Source organism: Mustela nivalis (assembly GCF_964662115.1).
Source record: "Mustela nivalis genome assembly, chromosome: 14".
Lineage (NCBI taxonomy): Eukaryota > Metazoa > Chordata > Mammalia > Carnivora > Mustelidae > Mustela > Mustela nivalis.
In genome coordinates, this window is record NC_139033.1 from 67,763,748 (window position 1) to 67,786,322 (window position 22,575).

Below are 22,575 nucleotides of genomic sequence, written 5' to 3' on the forward strand. Positions count from 1 at the left end.
TCGTTTCCATGACGAAAGAGAGACCTGAGGAATATTTGTTGCCTAGATGTTGTTCCAGCATTAGGTAGTTGAATTCAGAGGTACAGCAGTCAGAGTTTCACGGCCTTTTGGTCCTTCCAGTGGACCAGCTGCTTTGGAATATATAGTGGACCACTATATATCAGGAGCAGTTTCTGCTTGCTCCTGAATGTGTCACCACACTTAACAAATGTTTATCCCCCCTCCTGAGGTAAATGGCCAGGGGTCCTTGGCCTAGAAGAGTGTTTTCATGGTTCTTTATCAAAGTTTACTGTACTGAACACTCTTTACATAATAGAACTGAAAGGCATTTTTCTGGAATAATGAAGTTATTCTTAAAAGTAGGCAGTTGGGAAGTAAATTGGAGATTAACCCTGTCATACTACATAGTTTTTGCAACACAAAGTTCTGAGGACACCAGAATGAGTATAGTTGCCATTTATAAATGATTGTGGATCTACTCCATTTTCTTTAAAAAAAAAAAACACTTAAAAAAAAGATTTATTAATTTAACAGATCACAAGTAAAGAGGCAGGCAGAGAGAGAGGGGGAAGCAGCATCTCTGCTGAGCAGAGCCTGACTCAGGCCTCGATCCCAGGACTCTGAGATCATGACCTGAGCTGAAAGCAGATGCTTTAACCCACTGAGCCACCCAGGCGCCCCGCAACTCTGAGTATTGCTAATATGTCTGTCACCCTTACCTAATGTGGAACTCTGCAAATGGGCATGGTATGTAGATACTTCATATGTGTGTGTGTATATCTTCTTTGTATAAGCTACAGATTTTCATTCAACATATATTTAAAACTTTTCTTAAACTCTTAGGCCAGAATTGTCAAATCTTCGAGTTATCCAACTTGTGATATGTGGACTTCGTATCTGTTTTGGACGTTGCCAGTGGTAGGGAGCTCATTCCAGTTTTGAACATACCAGAAAATTAGTGTAAAGAAAACAAACTTTTTCTTTTTTTGCAGGGGGGGGGAGGGGGATGGGAGAGAATTTTAATACATTCACCAAATTAAACAAAAGGACAACATACTGTAGACACAACTTAAGACAATTTAGAATCATAAACAAAAAGTGAGGTAGACCAACTAGTGAAATTCACCAAATTTTGGTTGAGAAAACTTTACAGTAATAAAGTAACACAGGTGCCTCCTTTTCTAAAAATCACAAAAAGCAATTGCATAAGTTACAGCCAAAATAACTGAATACAATTCTCATTCTAATTTTAGTTTACATTCAGTATTAACCTGTGTGAACTATCTTACATGACAAAGTTCAACAGGTTTATCGATTAGTTATTATGCAGGCCTAGCAAACACACTCATACCACAATGTTCTAAAGGATGGCAAGGCTTGAAGCTGAACACACCAAGGTATGTATTAACAAATCATGGTGTCCTGTGCTTGTGCAATTTTATCCTTAAAGGAGAAGGACCTAACATTTCTAAAGAATTATACTGTTAAGGTGATTTTTAAAGATCCAGACCTTGGGATTACAGGCATTGGAAAGAATAGGGAGGTCAGTTGGAATTCTTCATCATTGGGGTGATGGCCCTTTGGCTTTTTTCTGGCATTTCTCTTCCATAGGGTTAAGTAGTATTTAAGAGATTAGTTACTTGATTTTTCAGAGTACCATGGAGTACCTGCATCTAAAGTTACTACTTTAAAAAACACACTTTAGACTTTGAAGCCCTAAAGCCAGAAGAAACCCTGAGAAGCCATCTGCCCCAGGTACCACTGTTTTGGAATTATTTCAAGTATCTTATTTGCTCTATATAGTAAATGTTATGGGAATATTGCACAAACAGTGGGTTTCTTGATATCATCTGCATTAGGCCCTTTCAGCAAAACAGGAACAACTGAAATACATTCATTTCTAAAGCAACCTGCTTCAAAACGTACCTCTTCACCAAAAATTCTGCTGTACTAAAATTAAGGAGTATTTTTAAAGAATACATAAGGCAGATTCTCTTTGAAGGACAATTTTAAAAATGGGGTTTAAAGGAATTGTTCATTTCAAAATACATTTAAAGCATCATAAGTAGCTATATTAAAATCAAGAGATCTGCAAACCATTTTCAGATTAGTACATTCCATCTTTTCACTACTGTAAACTCCTTGTTATCATAAGCTAATAAAGCTGGTCAGTTAACATCATTTGTTTTAAGTAAATGCAGGCTTAGTCAGCCCCCTTTCAGTAGTTTCAGGCCACAGATAAGACATCAATTCAAGTAAAAATGGCCATTTTAAGTGGTATATACGGGCTAATAAGAAAAATGTGAAGGAGATTGTTTAATGATAACTGTAATTTAAGCATGAACTTCTAATAGACTTCGTTGGTTCTAGGACATTTTCTAAAAGTCTGTTTTTGATTAAAATATATTGGTGAGAAATCTGTAGAAACTTACACTGCTGATATTGAACAAACACCCCCTGCTGATTTTAGCTGAGTCAGAGACATTATGTAATGGAATCTTTCTTTCTTACAAGAGAATCACTGGTAGGATTAAAACTGGTTATGTCTCTCTCTCTCTGGCTCTGTTTCCCATTTCATCAATTTTTGTGGTGTTGTCGGTATAAGGTAGGTGATAATCATTCAGTGTCTTTTAAAGGAAGCTTTGGTTGAGGCCCTGAAAGGAAACGAACTACTTCTACTCCACACAGAACCGCAGCCTGACGTGTAGCTTTCCTGGTGCTGGCTACTTCCTTCCAGCCAAACAGGGTGGGGATGGGGTGACCACTGAACAGTTTTTAATGGGCTCAACTACTGAATTAGGTTCTTCTTGTTCAAGATTAAACACTGGTCCATATTCTCATAGACATACTGTGCTTAGAGACGGGAAACATTTTTAAAGAATGTAAAAAGCAAAGGAATTTCAGCAAGGAGAAGCTGCATAAATGCATACAGCGCCTGCTCTGCATTTACTGATTTGTTCAGTTTAAATAGTAAACTTTTAACTCCTGTGGAAATTTTGCCAAAAATTTCAATACATATAAGATTATAAATCTTAAACTAACACTGCACAGAGAAAGACAAAGCTACTTCTTTTTTTTTTAAAATACAAATATCTTCTACATTCTATCATTTCAGACCCCTGAGTAATACTGTACCAAAGTACAGATCTGAAGAGAAACTGAGGGTTCAGGCCTCAAACGTTAATCTTCAATTAATTCCACACCAACGGTGTGAGTCTCGTAACACATTCAGACTAGCTAATGCCGAGAGTCTGTTTTCCCCCTAACATAGTGTAGTAGAAAAAACAATGCAAACTCCATGTTCATTCTCCAAGTACGTCCTCCTCAGGCTCCCATGGCAGACCATGTCTTAAGTAATTGCATAACTGCCTAGGGTGGAGTTAACCTGAATTTAAGGTCCTGACAGTGGAACTGAAAGAGAATGATAGCCCCAAAGACCTGGGTCAGATTGGGGTTGGAGGGGTGGATTTCTTTGGAGAACAAATACGTTGCACTTTGCTCCACAGTGATTGTACCTTAAAGGAAAAAAATCCCAAGTAATTGTTTCTGCCCCACCCCACCTAGGCATCCCTTTGCTGTGTTTGGTCTCTTCAAAAGGTCATACGTGGCGGCCAGTAAGAAAGTAGAGGGGCTTGTCATCACTGCTGTTAGCGGTTTGAAACTCGTCCCGGAGGCGGAACTGCCACTCATCCTCTAGCTCTAAGCGGACAATTGTTTGGCGTAAGGAGCTTCTGTCTTGGCAGATGACACATAGGGTAGCACCTTCAGAAGAAACGCAGAAATGCATGTTAGGCTCAGGGATTGAAATATAAAGAACCTACCATTTTTTCCTGATTATACCCTCTAAGCTAACACATCTGAGAACCAACATGTAGGTAAGTGGCCTATCACAATCATTCATAATAATTTTATTTTCTATTTGAGTAAGTAGTATTACAAATTCAGTTTAAGAGTGTAAAGTGAAAAATCCTTGCCCTCTGGTAACCAATGGTAAAACTAGTGTACTGTGTCTCTAGTGTAGCGCTTCTCCGCCTTAGCAACACTGGGTAATCTTGTTATGGGGGGGTGGGGGGGTGCTGTTCTGTTCCTGTAGGGTGGTCTAGCAGCATCCTTGGCTCTACTCACTAGATGTCAGCAGCGCCCTCCAGTGCGGCAACCTAAAATGTGTCCCACTGTTGCCAGATGTCCCCTGGGAGGCAGCCCCCTTGCCCTACACTGCTCCAGGCACATTTTATGCATACATACACAATAACCTCTGTTCCAAAATTGTACATAAGAGTAAAATCATACGGTATTTGTCTCTTCTCTGACTTATTTCATTTAGCATTATATACCCTGTAGGCCCACTCATGCTGCTGCAAATGGCAAGATCCCTTTTTTATGGTGGAGTTAATCCATTGTATATAAATACATCTTCCTTATTCCTTCATCTGTGGTGGGATGCTTGGGTTGCTTACATATATTACCTGTTGTGAGTAATGCTGCAATAAACATTGGGGTGCATGTATCTTTTTGAGGTAATGTTTTCATTTTCTTTGGGGGAGTACCCAGTACTGGAATTAATGGATATATGATTAATCCTGTCTTCAGTTTTTGAGGAAACTCTAAACTGTTTTTCCACATTGGCCTGTGCACAATATTCTGGGTCTTAACTTTCTTCACTGACCTCAGAGGTCATCCTGTCATGATTATTTGTGGTGCTTAATCTGCAGTTTGTTCTTAGGCAGATCTCTTTTGTATTGTACACACCTGTTGAAGCAACTTTAGCTTCTATACCAGAATTACAACTCATTAACCTAATTTTTATTAAAATTAGGTGATTTGAGAAGCATTATTTCTGCTTACATCGCATCATTCCTTTCTGAAATTAATAGTGGTAAAAACCAAACTTAATGTGGTCACATTTCTGGCTTTGTGTCTACGTTTTTGCCCTGACTTAACCACAACTTGATTCCACCCCTGCCCCAGGTAAGAAAATTGTGGCCCTGGTTTAAAAGCAAGGTGTTTAACTTACTGGCAAAAATTATTGTGAATGTGCTTTTTTATATGTTTCACCTCCCTGTTTTTTCTGGGGGAACAGTGGCATTCATAAGCAAAAGGCACTAAATTTGACTTACCTTTTAGAAACTTAAATTTCTTCAGAAGATCAGCACCTACAAAAGAGTCACAGAGGTACAAGAGAAGTCCACTGAAAAACACCCCTTCACAGCTGACATTGCTGGAGTGGGGCCTGGAGCTGACGTAGCATATGGCCACCTGGAATCATCAAGCAGACATAGCATGGGCATTTCAAAAAGCAAGCAAAACATCTATACTTTAGCTGAGTGAGCCAGTACCTTCCGTTTTAGCTATTTCAGGGTAAGGTAAAGGAGGTAAATTCTTTTATTGAAATTTAAATAGATTGGTTATTTAAACTCTGTAGCTCTTTTATTTAATGTGCCAAGTTTTAATCTATTTAAGTCTTGTTTCTCTTAATGAAGGACAGTTAGGATTAGTAGTAAGAAACAAAACAGGCCTCTCCATGTTAACTGCCTTCCACACAAAGACATACTTAAGATTTAAATGTTTTGATTAGAAATTGTTTATTCTCATCAATAAGGTAATCAGCTTTTCATTTACATGAACTTCAATTTTCAATCAGACAGAAGCTTCAAATGGTACATGATTTTAAGTAGGCTCCACACCTAGTGTGGAGCCCAGGGTGGGGCTTGAACTCAAAACCCTGAGATCAAGACCTGAGCTGAAATCAAGACTTGGATGCCTAACTGACTGAGCCACCCAGGCACCCCCAAGAGTGCATAATTTTTTATTTATTTGGGAGAGACAGCGAGAGAGAGAGCACAAGTAGGGGGAGCGGCAGGCAGAGGGAGAGGAGGAACCAATGTGGGGCTCAATCCCAGGACCCTAGGACCATGACTTGATCCAAAGACAGATGCTTAACTGAGCCACCAGGTGCCCCGGGTGGGTGATATTTAAAATTTAGTTCAGTATGGCTTGCATGTACAGAATATAACTTTACAGAAATTACAGGGTTAATAAGATAGTTGGGGAGACCTTGAGAACAATGAAATGGCTTAATATGTGGACCTGACCATTTGGCTCCAAATACAGGTTTCGCTGCTTCGTAGCTAGTAGGAGACCTTGAGCAGCTTCCTTCATTTACCATACCTCAGTCCCTTGTCTGGGGAGAGAACAGTAGTACCTGTTTCATAGGACTGTTTTGTGGAATAAATACTGTAAGATGTTAAGTAGGTATTCAGTGAGTGTTAGCTGTTGTTACACAACGCAGTCTTTAATACGTAATAACATCTAGAGCCCTGGACCCTGGGGTAGAGGATTTTGGAGATACCATAAAAGGCACTATTACACCTGATGGTTTTTAAGGTTCCTCCTGCCTCTAAAATTCTACAATTCATGGTCCAACCCACAGTGTAGATTACTGAAATTTCATAAGAATAAGAATGTAAAGTGTTTATGCTATTTGAATTAAAAATCAGTTCACATGGGGGCACCTGGGTGGCTCAGTGGGTTAAGCTGCTACCTTCGGCTCAGGTCATGATCTCAGGGTCCTGGGATTGAGTCCCGCATCGGGCTCTCTGCTCAGTGGGGAGCCTGCTTCCCTCTCTCTCTCTCTGCCTGCCTCTCTGTCTACTTGTGATCTCTGTCAAATAAATAAAATCTTTAAAAAAAAAAATCAGTTCACAGGGGATGCCTGGGTGGCTCAGTTAAGCTTCTGCCATTGGCTTAGGTCATGATCCTAGGGTCCTGGGATTGAACTCCACGTTAGGCTCCCTGCCCAGCAGGGAGCCCGTTTCTCCCTGCTTCCCCTGCCCTCAACTTATGCTCTCTCTCAAATGAATAAAAAAAATCTTCAGGAGACAAACCATAAGTGACTCTTAACCACACAAAACAAACTGAGGGTTGCTGGGGGGAGGGGGATGGTTGGGAGAGGGGGGTGGGGTTATGGACACTGGGGAGGGTATGTGCTATGGTGAGTGCTGTGAAGTGTGTAAACCTGGGGATTCACAGACCTGTACCCCTGGGGATAAAAATACATTATAAAACATAAAAAAATAAAATAAATTTTAAAATTTAAAAAAATCTTCAAAAAAAATGTTTTCAGAATTGAATACAGTTGTATTTCAGTTTGAAAAATTGTGTATGTCAATACACGCACCAAAAAAGCCAAAGAGGAAATAATAGTCTACCAAAATATTACTGTTCCCATTACAAGTGATTTTTTTCCTTTATACCTTTCATTTTTTTAAAAAAAATTCCTTACAAAGAGTATATTATGTTAATGAATAGAATAAAATATTTTTAAAACAATACTAATAGTCATAGAGGAAAGCTTAGTGGTGGAAGTCCTTAAAGTTCCAAAGGCCATCGGTGGTCTAAAGGTGTAAGTGACAGATTTTTAAAAAAAAAACTGATGGAGAACTTGAGATAGACAAGAAAAAGAGTGGAAAATGAGGAAACAATGGAAAAGAAAAATTCAGGAATAGAAAGTAGTGAAGTGACAGCTCTAAAGGTCTCCTGTGATCCCCTAAGTTGTTCAACAGTCACGGAGCTCCTCTTCTGCTTAAAACAGTGGCTAAGACACTGTGTACCTCTGAAGAACTGTGTCTTGTGGAGAAACATCATGTGATTATAAGATGGTCTGATAACTGCTTCTGTCCAAAGTCATGGGTAGGCTGCTCAGTGGAACTGACCTTTGAGCTAAGCTGTGCGTCTTCACTAGCTCACTGTGGAGCTAGTGAGGGATGGGGAGGGACAGTTGCCATCACATCTTGTGTGAGCCTTTGCAGTAGGTCACAGGCTCCTTTTTTGTCTCCATTTAGAATTTAAAATGGGAAAGAAATGGAAGTTGGGGTGCCTGGGTGGCTCAGTGGGTCAAGCCTCTGCCTTTGGCTCAGGTCATAAACTCACGGTTCTGAGACTGAGCCCTGCATCAGGCTCTCTGCTCAGCTTGCTCTCTGCCTACTTGTGATTTCTCCCTCTCTCTCTCTTTCAAATAAAATCTTAAAAAGAGAGAGAGAGAGAGAGATGGATGGAAGTAGATAAAAGCACAGTACCAGCCCTCTTCCCTTTACCTCTGGTCCAATGTTAAGGTAGCAGTCAATGGCCAACACAGGACTCTTGAAGTTATGGATGGCTTTGGGGAAGAGTTTGTAGGAAGCGTGCTGAAGGAACTTCTCCAGGAGAAACTGCGCAGGGGCTGCCAGTAGTGTATGTTCACTGTCGGGAGCACAGACATACTGAAGGGGCAAGATGGGTGCTAAGCTCTCTGACACCTGAAATCAGAGCCAAGATTATCATGGGAAATATGTCTGTCACTGGATGAAACAGGCAAGGAAAACCTGCATTGCATACTAACAGTCCCCAAATAAGAGCAGTAGCACAGTGACAGATGGTAGGGCTAAACACAAGTGTGTCATTCTAGGTTCTGAGAAAGTTCTTTCCCCTTGGGAATAGGTTGGGTCTAACAACACACAGCAAGGGAAGGAGAAATGTAGGGTTCTTTGAAAGTTACTGCATTTAGCAACATTGTGAAGGCCCACAGGACGCCTTTCTCAGTGCTGCTGGACGTGGACGGGTTAAATCCCATCCCATCAGATCCAAAAAATAAAAGCAAAGAGGTTTCTAAGCTCCACTGGGGGAAATCACATGTTATAAATGATAAGATACCAGTAAATCTCTTAGAAGAATTGGTTAGGTCCATGGAATTTACTCTCAACAGGTGCTGATTGGTATTACTTTCTAGAAAATGGCAAAGGAACAGACAAGCATCTTAATTTACATTTCACTTATGTATTAAAGAATATAAAGATGTTAATTTTGCCAGTTTATGAAGAGAGAATGTTAAGTTTGAAACTTGAGATTTGATGGAATTGGTAAGCCTTAAGTCTAAAGAAAGGTAGATCTGTTGACTTCACATGTTCCATTTTGCTCTGGGTGAATCCTCAGTAAGGGGAATGAGACTGCAAACTTGGCATTAAGAACTGGTTCCCTGGGGGAGCCTGGGTGGCTCAGTGGTTTAAAGAACTGATTCCCTTATGTTATCTCACTTTCTAGTCAAGTGCCAAGGGCTTAATGCCAGTGCCACATAAGTACTGGTAAGAAACTGTCTTAACTTTCAACAGTAGAATCAAGCTTGCAAACTTACCATGATCTTTGGTTTAATGATAAAGTCCCGTTGCCCTCCAACCTGAACATGTTTCTTCATGAGACTGAAGTTATTAAAGCGGCAGATGAGCAGGCCACTACTGTTTGTTCTCAGGTTAAAGTCAACATCTTCACAGAAATACCTGAATCATAATCACAGGGATAGGTCTTTGACTATCTGTCACATCCCAGCCATGTTCACCACACACAGATGCATCATAGCTGTTAGGAGACAGACTCAGAATCAGCCTTGCCTTCTGGAGCTGGCTGGTCCTCTTAGCACTGGCCTGTGAACCCCCTAAATTGGGCATTGCAGTCATTAAAAGGAGGAGAAAGTGAGATGGCTTTGGCCCAGATAAAGGGGCCAAGATGCCAAAGGGGCCTTAGGCATTCCTGAACTGAAACAGGACTGCACGTTCTATATACTCCTGTGGGAAATGAACACAGACGTGCTCCCAGTTTAAAAATCCTGGCTGCAAACAACATGAAACAGCTCCAGCATATTGTTACAGAGGTGGTGGCTGACCTAAGAGGGACTAAATGATCCCTGACATTCCTCACTTGGCCATCTTGGATTTTCTAGGATGGGGATGTTACTTATTCAGGAGGCAAGACCAGGGCTAGCCTGCTGATTCCGGCCTGTTGGCCCTTCCCTGAAGGATCCAAATCTCTGGATTTTACTAACATTTAGGGAAGAGGATTAACTTCCAAGTTCTGAGGATGAAAGAGTTCACCTTCAATGGATTATGGGTCCACACACTGATTTGTGTTGATGTAATAGTTTTTCTCCCTGTTTTAGTTCTTGTTGAATAATGGGATAGCTAAAGTAGGTTTTGTAAGCACTTCATGTTGTAATTCCTGTTTTTTTAAGGGTCTGGGTCAGTTTGAGGGATTATGAAGGGGCAATTTGGAGCTTGTGATCCACTCCCCCTCCTTGTCCATAAAAGGAAATTCTTGGTTTTTCAAAGACCAAATCAAAGGAGTAGACCCATTATAGGTGTCAGAGTTGGACCGAAGCAACCAGTAGGTGCCAGGATTACTTTCCTCCAGGAGGCCTGACTTACCTGTTGAAGTCATACTGTACATTCTGAGTCAAGTCTATGTTAAGGAGAATGAAGTCATGCACATGGCACCTAGAAAATGGGGCTTTCAGGCTCTGAGAATTCAACTTGCTGCTCCATTTCTGTATGCCCAGGATTGCATAGTGGATGATTTTTGGTGTTGCTTCAATATGCTGCAAGACACTCTTCAAGGACACATTCTTACTGGAAACTCCTGCTTCCATGGGCTGGCTATGAAATGTAAAATTGGTTTAAATACAAGATCAGTAAATATTACTGAGGGTTGTTTATTAAGGGCTAATACTACTATACAGTCTTAATATCTGTAAAGGATAAAATGAGCTGGTTTACTTTATATTAGACTAGGATAGAAAAGAAGGTCAAGCCTAGCTTTCATGCTGCCTGTTACTGCTAACTTAAGGGAGCTGTCTTGGGGGTAGGGCCTACCATGTTAAGGCAGAGAAAGAAAGCCATCCCGTCTCAAAATGAAGCACATTTTGAAGGTTAGAAGCACGTAGGTATACTTCTGGTAATTATGGTGTAACAAAGGAATATTTGAAAACATCACTGGCTTCATACCCGCAAGTGGAAACAGACACAATGTGTGAGCCAGAAGGGCCTAAAGGTCACCTGGAAGTGTTTCGGGGTGGGGTGGGGGGAGCTGCTTATATTTTGGGGCCATTTATTGCTTAGGACTTCTCCAGGTTTAGCATTTCCTGGTCCTCATGGACCCATTTTCACCACTGTCCTAGGAAGGAGAATCACTGATTTTGGCTCAACCCTAATTTCAGAAGTGAGAAGGACTTTCCCTTTTCATCCGGGTAGTTACAGAGCAGAGCTGGGGTTAAAAAGCAGGTCTGACTCAGGAGCCAGTAGACTTTATAAAACTTTATAGCAGACCAAAGCCGTGATGCAGAAATAGCCCGGGAGTGTAATGGCACACTGAATCTCTATGAATTGAAGAGAGTGCTAGTGAGGGTAGTCTCCTGAATCATTGTTTTGCTCTGGAAAGCTGCACCTCTCTCATTTACTTCCATGCATGACTATAGCCAAGGAAAGGATCTTCTTCACAGCATTAGGTAATACTTCCCTAGAACGGCTTGGCAAGTACTACTACCTGCTCTGATCCTGAACACTGTGAATGTTCCACAGAACACACGAGTCATCCATCACAACGATGAAAGGCCAGACACACTGGCGTTTAACTCCCAGTTCTTCCAGGCGGTTCCTCTCCAGTTCCAGATTGTGGTAGGACAGCTCCTTAATGAGAAACCTGGCAGCACCTGGAAGGCAACATAACCACAGCTGTACCTCTTTCACTCAGGCTTGACCCAACACACCCCCCGCCCCCACCACCCCAGACAACCTTCTTTCCAAGGCATGCCTGTTCAAGTGGTGAGCCTGCAGAGTGGGAGGGTCAATGAATTGTTCAGAGCAGTGGTTCTCAAATGAGTAAAAATAAGGAGGAGTCTGTTTAAAATGCTGATTCTGGAACCTATCACCAGAGTTGCACTTTAAGTCTGATAAAAGGCCAAAAACCAGAGCAGTCTTTGATGATGCAGATGATTCATGCACTACACTTTAAGGGGTACTACAAGAATCCAGTTTCCCTGATGGGAAAAAGGATACCATGTAGAGGAAAAACGCGTATAACTGGTTAGTTCCTTTTAAAGCTGTAAGATGCGCTCTCAGTCCTAGAAGCAGCCACTTGCATGTCCTGCTCTAGCGAGTAGCCAGGGTTGCGGTGAGTGGGTATGCTGCTTATACTAATGTATCCCCTGCTTTAGGAGATCGACAGCAGTGTTCTTTGAAGAAGATTCTGGAAACTGGCATCCTTTCCCTAGGGATGGGCTTTTTGCAAGAGGTGGTATGGTATAGTAAAAGACTGGAGCCAAGCTAGTAACATTTAATCCTGGTTCCACCACTTTCTAGCTGTGTGACAGTGAAAAAGTTAAATCCCCTATGCCTTGGCTTTTCCATCTATAAGAAGGCAATGATAATGTCCACTTCACAGGATTGTTGTATGGTGTTCACGACAGTGTCTAACATGTGGTAAGTACTTAGTATTAGAGATTATTAAGAAGATGATGATCATCAGATCCATCCATGTTGTTGCAAATGGCAAGATTTCATTCTTTCTATGACTGAATGATATTCCATTGTGTATATATGCCACATTGTTATCCTTTTTCACGTATCAATGGACACTTAGGTTGCTTCTGTAATTTGGCTATAATAAATAATGGTAACTCAAGCCAGTCAGAGAAAGCAAATACCACATGATTGTACTCATAGGTAGAATTTAAGAAACAAAATGAATGAAGAAAAGAAGAAAAAAAGACAAACAACAACAACAAAAAAAAAAAAACAGTTACCTATAGAGAACAGATGGTTACAGGGAAAAGGGGTAGAGGTTGGGTGAAATAGGTGAAGTGCATTAAGAGTATACTTATCTTGATGAACACTGAATAATATATGGAATTGGTGAATCACTATATTGTACATCTAAAACATAACACCATATGCTAACTACACTGGAATTAGAATTTTAAAAAATTAAGAAGATGATACTCATCACAGCCAAATTTTATATGAGTGGGCTACCTGAAAATGGAAATGTAGGTAATGAAATGAAGAGATTAAACAAAGCTATTAGATCTATGGAGGAACCAGACAAACAGTTTGAATAGATCAAGGGTACTACTAGAGGATTAAGGAAAATCTACCTTCCAAGAACATTTGTGTAATACTTTGTATTCTCAATGTAGTAAGGACCATATATGAAAAGCCCACAACTAACATTGTAATGGTAAAAGACTGAAAGCTTTTCCTCTAGGATAGAACAAGACAAGGATTATTCCATTGTACCACTGCCACTTGTATTTAACACAGTACTAGAAATCCTAGCCAGAGTGATTAGGCAAGAAAAAGAAAAGGCACTGAGGTTGGAAAGGAAGAAGTAAAATTATCTGTTTGTAGGCACACGACTTTACATGTAGAAAGCCATAAATATTCCACACATACATACAAACTGTTAGAAGTAATAAACATGAATTCAGCAAAGTTGCAGATACAAAACAAAAAATCAGTTGTGTCTCAATACACTAACAATAATCTAAAAGGGAAATTAAGAAAACAATTCCATTTACAATGGCATCAAAAAGAATAAAATACTTAGGAATATATGTTTAACCAAGCATGTGAAAGATATGTACATAAAAAAGTACAAAACATTGCTGAAAAAAAGTAAACATGACATGGGTAAATGGAAAGACATCCATGGTCATGGATGGGGAGATGTAATATTGTTGAGATGTCAATATTATCCAAAGTGATCCACAGATTTAATGCAATCCCTATCAAAATCTTAATGATTTATGTGTGTACAGAAATTTAAAAAGAATCCATCCTTAAATTAATGTGGAATCTTAAGGGACCTTCAATAGCCAAAATAACGTTGAAAAAAGAACAAAGTTGGAAATCTCATAGTTGGCTGATTTCAAAACTTACTGTAAAATGATAGTAATCAAAACAATATGGTAGTGACATAAAGAAAGACATATAGGCCAGGGGGATAAGAATGCAGAGCCCAGCAGTAAGGGCCCAGCCCTAAGGATCTGTACAGTCAAATGATTTTTGACAAAGGTGCCAAGACCATTCAATGGGAAAAGGACAATTTCTTCAGCAGATGGTATTAGAAAAACTGATATTCCCATGCAAAAGAATGAAGCTGGACCGTTACCTTAGACTATATAAAACTAAAATGGATCAAAGATCTAACTATAAGAGCTAAAACTATAAAACTCTTAAAACAGGTGAAAATCTTGCTGTTGTATGTAGCAATGATTTGTTGGATAGGACACCAAAAGCATAGCCAATGGAAGAAGAAAACGTATAGTTGGACTGCATCAAGATTTAAAATATCTGAGCACCCATAACCAGCAAGGAAATTGAAGAAGCAGTAATCAAAAATCTCCCAACAGACAGAGAGCCCAGGGCCAGATGCCTTTCCATGGGAATTCTACCAAACATGTAAAGAAGAAATAATTCCTATTCTTCTGAAGCTGTTTCAAAAAGTAGAAATGGAAGGGAAACTTCCAAACTCTACAAGGCCAGCATTACCTTGGTCCCAAAACCATACAGAGACCCCACCAAAAAAGAGAATTACAGACCAATATCCCTGATTAACATGGATGCAAAAATTCTAACCAAAATACTAACCAATAAAATCCAATAGTACATTAAAAGGATTATTCACCATGACCAAGTGGGATTTATTCCTAGGCTGCAAGTTCAACATCTGCAAATCAATCAATATGATATACTACATAAGTAAAAGGACAAGAACCATATGATCCTCTGATGTAGAAAAAGCATTTGACAAAGTACAGCATCCTTTCTTGATTGAAACTCTTCATAGTGTAGAGATAGAAGGAACATCTCAGTATCATAAAAGCCATATTGAAAAGCTCACAGCAAATATCATCCTCAATGGGGAAAAACTGAGAGCTTTTCCCTTAAAGTCAGGAACATGGCAGGGATGTCCACTATCACCACTGCTGTTCAACATAGTAGTAGAAGTCCTAGCCTCAGCAATCAGACAACATAAATAAAATACATTCTAAATGGCAACGAAGGAGTCAAACTCTCATTGTTTGCAGATGACATGACACTACATGGAAAACCCAAAAGACTCCACCCCAAAGTTGCTAGAACTCATACAGGATTTCAGCAAAGTGGCAGGATATAAAATCAATGCACAGAAATCAGTTACATTCCTATACACTAACAAGGAGACAAGAAAGGGAAATTAAGGAGTTGATCCCACTTATAATTGTACCCCAAACCATAAGATGCCTAGGAATAAACCTAACCAAAGAGGCAAAGGATCTATACTCAGACAACTACAGAACACTCATGAAAGGAATTGAGGAAGGCACAAAGAAATGGAAAAATGTTCCATGCCCATGGATTGGAAGAGCAAACATTATTAAAATGTTGATGCTGGGGTACCCAGGTTGCTCAGTGGGTTAAGCCTCTGCCTTCGGCTCAGGTCATGATCTTGGGGTCCTGGGATCGAGCCCCACATCAGGCTCTCTGCTCAGCCTGAGAGAGCCTGCTTCTCCATCTCTCTCTCTGCCTGACTCTCTGCCTACTTGTGATCTCTCTGTGTCAAATAAATAAATAAAATTTTTAAAAAATAATGATAAAAAAATGTCGATGCTTTCCAGAGCAATCTACACACTCAATGCAATCCCTATCAAAATACCATCTACTTTTTTTCACAGAATGGGAACAAATAATCCTAAAAGTTATATGGAACCAGAAAAGCCCCCAAGTAGTCAAAGGAATGTTGAAATAGAAAGCCAAAGCTGGTGGGATCACAGTCCCGGACTGCAAGCTCTATTACAAAGCTGTCATCATCAAGACAGTATGGTACTGGCACAAAAACAGACACATAGATAAACAGAATGGAATAGAAAGCCCAGAAATGGACCCTCAACTCTATGGTCAACTAATCTTTGATAAAGCAAGGAAGAATGTCCAATGGAAAAAAGACAGTCTCTTCAACAAATGGTGTTGGGAAGATTGGACAGCCACATTCAGAAGAATGAAATGACCATTTCCTTACACCACATGCAAGAAGAAACTCAAAATGGATGAAAGACCTCAATGTGAGACAAGAATCCATCAAAATCTTGAGGAGAACACAGACAGCAATCTCTTTGACCTCAGCCACAGCAACTTCTTCCTAGAAATATCGCCAAAGGCAAGGGAAGCAAGGGCAAAAATAAACTATTGGGACTTCATCAAGATCAAAAGCTTTTGCACAGCAAAGGAAATAGTCAACAAAACTAAAGGACAACTGACAGAATGGGAGAAGATATTTGCAAATGACATATCAGATAAAGGGCTGGTATCCAAAATCTATAAAGAGCTTATCCATCTCAACACCCAAAGAACAAATAATCCAATCAAGAAATGGACAGAAGACATAAACAGACATTTCTTCAAAGAATACATCCAAATGGCCAACAGACACATGAAAAAGTGCTCAGCATCACTCAGGGAAATGAAAATGAAAATGAAAATGAAAATCAAAACAACAATGTGATACCTCACACCAATCAGAATGGCTAAAATTAATAAGTCAGGAAATGACAAATGTTGGAGAGGATGTGGATAAAGGGGAACCCTCCTACATTGTTGGTGGGAATGCAAGCTGGTGCAGCCACTCTGGAAAACAGCATGGAAATTCCTCAGAAAGTTAAAAATAGAGCTACCCTACGACCCAGCAATCACCTACTGGGTATTTACCCCAAAGATACAAATGTAGTGATCCGAAGGGGCACATGCACCTGAATGTTTATAGCAGAACTGTCCACAATAGGCAAACTATGGAACGAACTTAGATGTCCATCAACAGATTAATGAAGAAGCTGTGGTGTGTGTGTGTGTGTGTGTGTGTGTGTGTGTGTGTGTATATACCATATATATGTATATGCCATATATATGTGTATGTATACATACATACACACACCTACACAATGGAATACTATGCAGCCATAAAAAGAAATGAAATCTTGCCATTTGCAATGATGTGGATGGAACTAGAGTGTATTATGCTGAATGAAATAAGTCAATCAGAGAAAGACAATTATCATCTCTCTGATAGGAGGAATTTGAGAGGCAAGGCAGGGGGGTCATAGGGGGCACAGAAGGAAAAAGATGAAAAGATGAAACCAGGGAGGGAGACATACCATAAGAGACCCTTAATCTCAGGAAACAAACAGGGTTGCTGGAGGTGGGGAGGGATAGGATGGCTGGGGTGATGGACATTGGGGAGGGTATGTCCTATGGTGGGTGCTATGAATTGTGTAAGACTGATGATTCACAGAACTGTACCCCTGAAGCAAATAATGTATTAATGTTAATAATTAAAAAAGAACATTTTTCTAAGGGGAATAACTCAGACACAAAAGAACAAATATTGTAAAGGGGTGCCTGGGTGGCTCAGTGGGTTGGGCCTCTGCCTTCGGCTCGGGTCATAGTCTCAGGGTCCTGGGTTCAAGCCCTGCATCAGGCTCTCTGCTCAGTGGGGAGCCTGCTTCCCCCCTCTCTCTGCCTGCCTCTGCCTACTTGTGATCTCTCTCTGTCAAATAGATACATAAAATATTTAAAATTAAATTAAAAAAGAACAAATATTGTATGATCAAGCTTACATGACATACTTCAAGTAGGCAAATTTACAGACACAAAATAGAATGGTGGCTGCCAGGAAAGGGGGAAATAAGGAGTTAATCTTCCGTGATACAGAGTTTGAGTTTTGTGAGCTGACCAGAGTTCTGGAGATTAGTTGCAAAACAATATGAATATGGTGAATGCTACTGAACTGGACCCTTAAAAATGGCTAAGATGGTAAATTTTATGCTTTTTTTCTAAATAAAAAATAAAAAATTAAAAATAGTTTGCATGTATGTCATTGGCATATATGTTAGTTTCTCCTCAAATTATTGCAAAAATGGCAAAACTGGCATTAAGCAAATTCATTCAGATCTGGGATGAGGAAATTCACCTAAAGACTGGTAAGGCACAGAAGGGGGGGGTTAATTTGAGGATCATATTCATATGGAGAAATATTCGAGTTAGTTTGTGGATTTGTGCTTTTGGAGAGGACAGATGACCAGGAATATGTAAAAACCTTAATCCACTTGATATAAGGTCAAAAAAAATGGAAAACAGAATCATATTCAAAACTAGTTTTTGAAAATATTTTAATCCCATATTAAGGCTAAACTTTAAGGAAATGAAAAGGGATGGAAGGGGGAACAAGAGACGAGACTTAAGAAGGAAGGGAGAGAGGTGGACAGATCAGGGGAGGGAGAGACGGTGGGTGGGGCAGGGGTGGTGGTGGTGCCGAGCGCGGGGACGAGAGAAGATGAGAACCTGGAGAGGAGAGGTGCGTAGATTTAGAGATTTAGAGAAACTACTCAGGCCTCCTCTGTATTCTCTGTTTCTGGGCAGGATGTTCCTATATCCCTCTAAAGTGTCAATGAGCAACTGTTGGTCTTCAGTCCTACGGAGACTGCAGACACTCACAGGAGCGGATGGGGAATACGGCTAAGAACTACGATGCAGGAAGTGACCAGACACACAGCTCTGAATCCAACTGGAGGTCTCCTCCCTCCACAGCTCGGTCACGCGCTCAGATAACCATGTGCTCCTTTGATGACTCAGCCCATTGCTCTTAAACTCCATGGGGAAAAGTGGGAAGGACTTTGTCCAGGTACTTTTAAGATGACTGCCATACACAGTAATGATGCTTCCAATTTCTGGTTGTACAGGACCCCCTCTTAGAACTTGCCACGTGCCTTTAAAATGATTAGCAATGACTCGGGGACACCTCCAGATCCCTCCGGACCGTAGTGAGGTGCTAGCTCCCCTCCTCCTCACTGTTCCACTCCTTCCACAATCCTGGAAGATTGGCAACCGACTCTGGGAAGAATCCCAAGCCCTTCCCGGAACACTCAATTTAGCAGTGACTTCTTCAGCTACTAGCCCCCAGAAGTTAAAATTCTGCTAAACTGAAGATAAAGGGAAAGGAAAACTCAACTTTAAAGGAGAATCAAAAGTCCTTTGGTCCGGCGGATAGGATTCTTTCTAGAGGCTGGGGAACCTCTGGAAGTCTCCCGTGTGGAGAACGGAGGTCCCTTGATCTTGCAGTCCCTCTCCGCACCCCGGGGGCCCCTTACCCACGCCTGCGTTATTGAACATCCCAGGGAGCACCAGCATGATGTGGTTGGGCCAGTACTTGCGGTACAGAGGCATCTCGTATTCTTTGACCACCAGAAGGTGCAGGTGGCTGATGCCCTCCATGGCATGAAAGAGGTTTAGGAGTCCGTGCTCATGGCGACCACTGGAAGGAGTGAAAATAGGGCTCTTGACTGCATTTAAATTCTGTTGAAAGGGAAAAAAAAAAAAAAAAAAAAAGAACCAGAGACCAAAAAGGGAAATTAAAACCCTTAGATTTAAGAAGTTTGGAGAACCCAGTCTAGTATGTTGGATCTGTTGGTCTGAGAGCAACATTGGCATCCAGACACCGTCACCCACCTTGTCTGACACCAGGGGCAGCCGCATGCTCTCCAGGTGTTTACCCTGCTTGCTGAAGACAAAATGACTCTCTTTGGACTTGGGAATGATGAAATAGAGCTGCACCTCTTCTCCCAGCATAGAGGAAGAGAACGTGAATGCGTGAAGAGTGGAGTCAGACATCTGTGTTTGTAAAGAAGGAAGAGAGGGGATGTGAGCTCATGGTTTGCAAACTCCTAGACCAGTCATTAAGGTTGTTTTTAAGAGAGGCAAACTGAGCTGATCTTCTCTAGGCCACCAGAACTGGTGGTGCCCACAACATCAGAAGAGCAGGAAAGGCAAATGCTTCATCTTTTAGTCACTATCAGTGACGTGAGATCCAAGCGTCTTGCCCCCTACACAGCCTCCCTGAGGGTGGAGAAGTTTCTGTTGCTTGGCACCGTCTTTGCATTCCTCATGTTCTTAGAACCGCTACCACTCGGTTTTATGCAGAGGTTAGATATCCCTGTGGGATGTCCTGCTCTCTGAACATTTTCAAAGGTGCCCAGTTATAGGGGGAAAATCACTTTCATTTATGTGAGTCAGGTTAAATAAATAACATTTTTCTAGGTAAAACATTAGGGCCAACATCACTAAAATGCCTCTGTGACCCCATCTTTCCTAGCTATAGTAGAAGCTGACGAAATTTGAATAGTCACTTAGCCTAGAACTCTGGGTTCCAGGAAAAGACCACATATAAATCTGATTTATTTTTTAAACCGCCAGAAAGTTGGGGCACCTGGGCTGGCTCCAGTCAGTATGGCTTGTGACTCTTGATTTTGGGGCCATGCGTCCAAGTCCCAATTTGAGTGTAGAGTTAAAAAAATAAATTATTTTTGCTTCAAAGTTCAAATGCTCGGGATGCCTGGGTACTTTAGTCAGATAAACATCAGACTCTTGATTTTGGCTCAGGTCGTGATCTCAGGGTTGTGGGAGCGAGCCCCTCTTTGGGGTGTTTGCTCAGCATGGAGTCTGCTTGGGATTCTGTCTTACCCTCTCCTGTTGCCCCTCCCCCCTCTGAAAATAAATAAATACATCTTAAAAAAAAATAATAAAGTTCACATACTCTCTCAGTAACCCATCTTAGTGAATAATTACATAAAGGTCTTTATGACAGTATTTGGGCTTCATGAAGCGACAGCATCGGTTTTCAGCAGCAGCTAGAAATCAGGTAGATTTCCCAAGAGTTTTAACCTACATATTACATTTCATAGGAAAAAAGTATTGTAAATTCTTTCCTTAAATTCTAGTTCATTCTGCTTCACAAGTGTGGGAATATACTACTTAGTGAGTACTACAATCATGGAAACTAACTACACAGATGGAGGATTTTTAATAATTTTCTAAAAGCTTATGATTTATAGACTGGGGCCTTGAATCTTCTTTATTCTGTAAAGCATTGTGAGTTGATTATAAACCGGCCCACCAAAAGTTTTCAAGAACACCAAGAAAACAATGGGACATAAAATGGGATGCCCAATGGGACATCCAATGGGACACAATGTCCAATGGGACATAAAAGGTAACTTGTATCAGAAGAGCAGAATGATCAATCCAGTTTTTCAGTATATCCCTTCTAGCACCTTTTGGGAAAAAGGTAAAGACCTGATCCTTCAGACCAGAAGCAAATTTGGGGGAAGTCTCATCAGCATGTCCTATGGGAGGGAAGAGCTTCTCTAGGCATTCAGAACCAAGCCATAAAAATCAAGAACGTAAAGTGGGAGAAAGGAACATAGAACTTATCCCCCACATGGGCTCTGGACTACTGTCATTTGCTGCCTTTCCCACCTTTTGTGTTTATAGATGCTCTGGCCAAGAAGAAGCCAAAGACTATGGAGTATTGGCTCATCTTCTGTGGTTCTACCTCCCTCAATAAAAGATAAATATTGACTCCTCTGTATGCCTAGTGATCAAAATCACTCCACACTGGAGTCAGGATATGACTTGTCCGTGCAGATCAGCAAACCTGTTCCCAGCTCAAAGGGCACACCCTGTGGACTCGTTAGGTAAGAGCACCATTTTTGTCAACAACCCTCTCAACCAATCTTTTTCAGGATCACAGATAACAGCTAACCTCAACGGGACACATGGAACCATTTCCATGGAATGACTTCAGAGGCTAAAACTCAAGCTTCTTTCTTTCCCTCTTCTCCCCCTGCCCACCACCCTAATAAGCTCACAGTAATGTTAATTTAAATGCTTCCCACATTCTGTTCACAAATGAGCGGCTCCATCTTGGCCCCAGTCTATAAATCAATACGGCCTAAGACTGGGAGCCGTATTTTTCAGTCCTGACTCACAAGATCCACGTTGGGCGACAGGCAAGGACAAGGGGCCACACCTGGGAGGCAGAGGTGAAGTCCATGTACTGCTGGCATTGCTCGCAGTGGTGGAAGGTGTTGTAGGCCGCGTACTTGGTCAGCATCATGGACACCGTTCCTCGCTTCCTGGGCTCCTCGGCTTTGGCATCCTTTATTGCTTCTGTGTATCAAGGGGCAAAAAACCTTGCCATGATATGCATGGAGCCCCTACTCCTGGGAAAAATGTCCCCCACTCCCTGAAAGGCTCTTCTGAGGATTCTATAACTTAGGCCCGCGAAGTCAGGTATGAAAAGTAAAAGGTGGAAGAGAAGTGAAAGAGAAGTGAAAAGCAAAGAGGAGAATTCCTTGAAATTTCTCTCAATGAGAGATTTCTCTGCCTGGATGTAGGTGGCCTGTGACCTGCAGAGAGGCACGCCCAGCTCTGCTTGCACTGACCTTGCTTGACCCCTGCCAGCTTCTCCGTATAGACCAGGCTCATCAAACGGTACTTGGGATCGTGCACGCTGACGTCAAAGGGCATTTTACTGAAGCTCTCGATGTCAGGCCAGGGCTCTCCCTCTGACTGGCTGACCTCACTGCTTTCACTGTGATCTAGGACAAGAAGAAAGAAAGTGCGCAGAGCAGCCAGACTGACCAGCCTCCCAGCCGTCCTCCCAAGTGTCAGGAATGAGAGGCTTTAGGAAACATGACTCCCAGATGGGTGAACAAAGGCATTTGTGAAAAATGATCTCCCATGTCTCAGGGCAGAGGGGCCCAGATTTATTCCTTCAGGCCCAGGAGGGAAAAATACCCTCCAGCAGGAAGGACTCATGGCCTCGCTGGTCCCAGCATGAACCTCTACAGATCTGGTCCACCAACTCCCGCTTCTAGGAGATCAACTAGTCTCCCATCCCAGCTCC

General features: G+C 41.3%; 1 protein-coding gene across 12 annotated transcripts in view; it reads right to left on the reverse strand.

The window, feature by feature from the left end:
* Positions 1–495: 495 nt before the first annotated feature.
* The window catches only part of GREB1L (GREB1 like retinoic acid receptor coactivator), a 269,790-nt gene continuing 247,710 nt past the window's right edge, over positions 496–22,575 (reverse strand). For 11 of the 12 annotated variants that reach the window (XM_082698732.1, XM_082698731.1, XM_082698729.1 and 8 more), the window contains 10 exons: positions 22,112–22,267; positions 21,697–21,836; positions 19,338–19,499; positions 18,980–19,184; positions 11,344–11,509; positions 10,230–10,457; positions 9,167–9,308; positions 8,094–8,294; positions 5,118–5,256; positions 496–3,762 (listed from right to left, as the gene is read on the reverse strand). In XM_082698732.1, coding sequence (XP_082554858.1) covers positions 3,599–3,762; positions 5,118–5,256; positions 8,094–8,294; positions 9,167–9,308; positions 10,230–10,457; positions 11,344–11,509; positions 18,980–19,184; positions 19,338–19,499; positions 21,697–21,836; positions 22,112–22,267 — 1,703 coding nt within the window. In that variant the 3' untranslated portion in view covers positions 496–3,598. The remainder of the gene's footprint in view (positions 3,763–5,117; positions 5,257–8,093; positions 8,295–9,166; positions 9,309–10,229; positions 10,458–11,343; positions 11,510–18,979; positions 19,185–19,337; positions 19,500–21,696; positions 21,837–22,111; positions 22,268–22,575) is intronic. The other variant, XM_082698725.1, reaches the window with a different exon arrangement.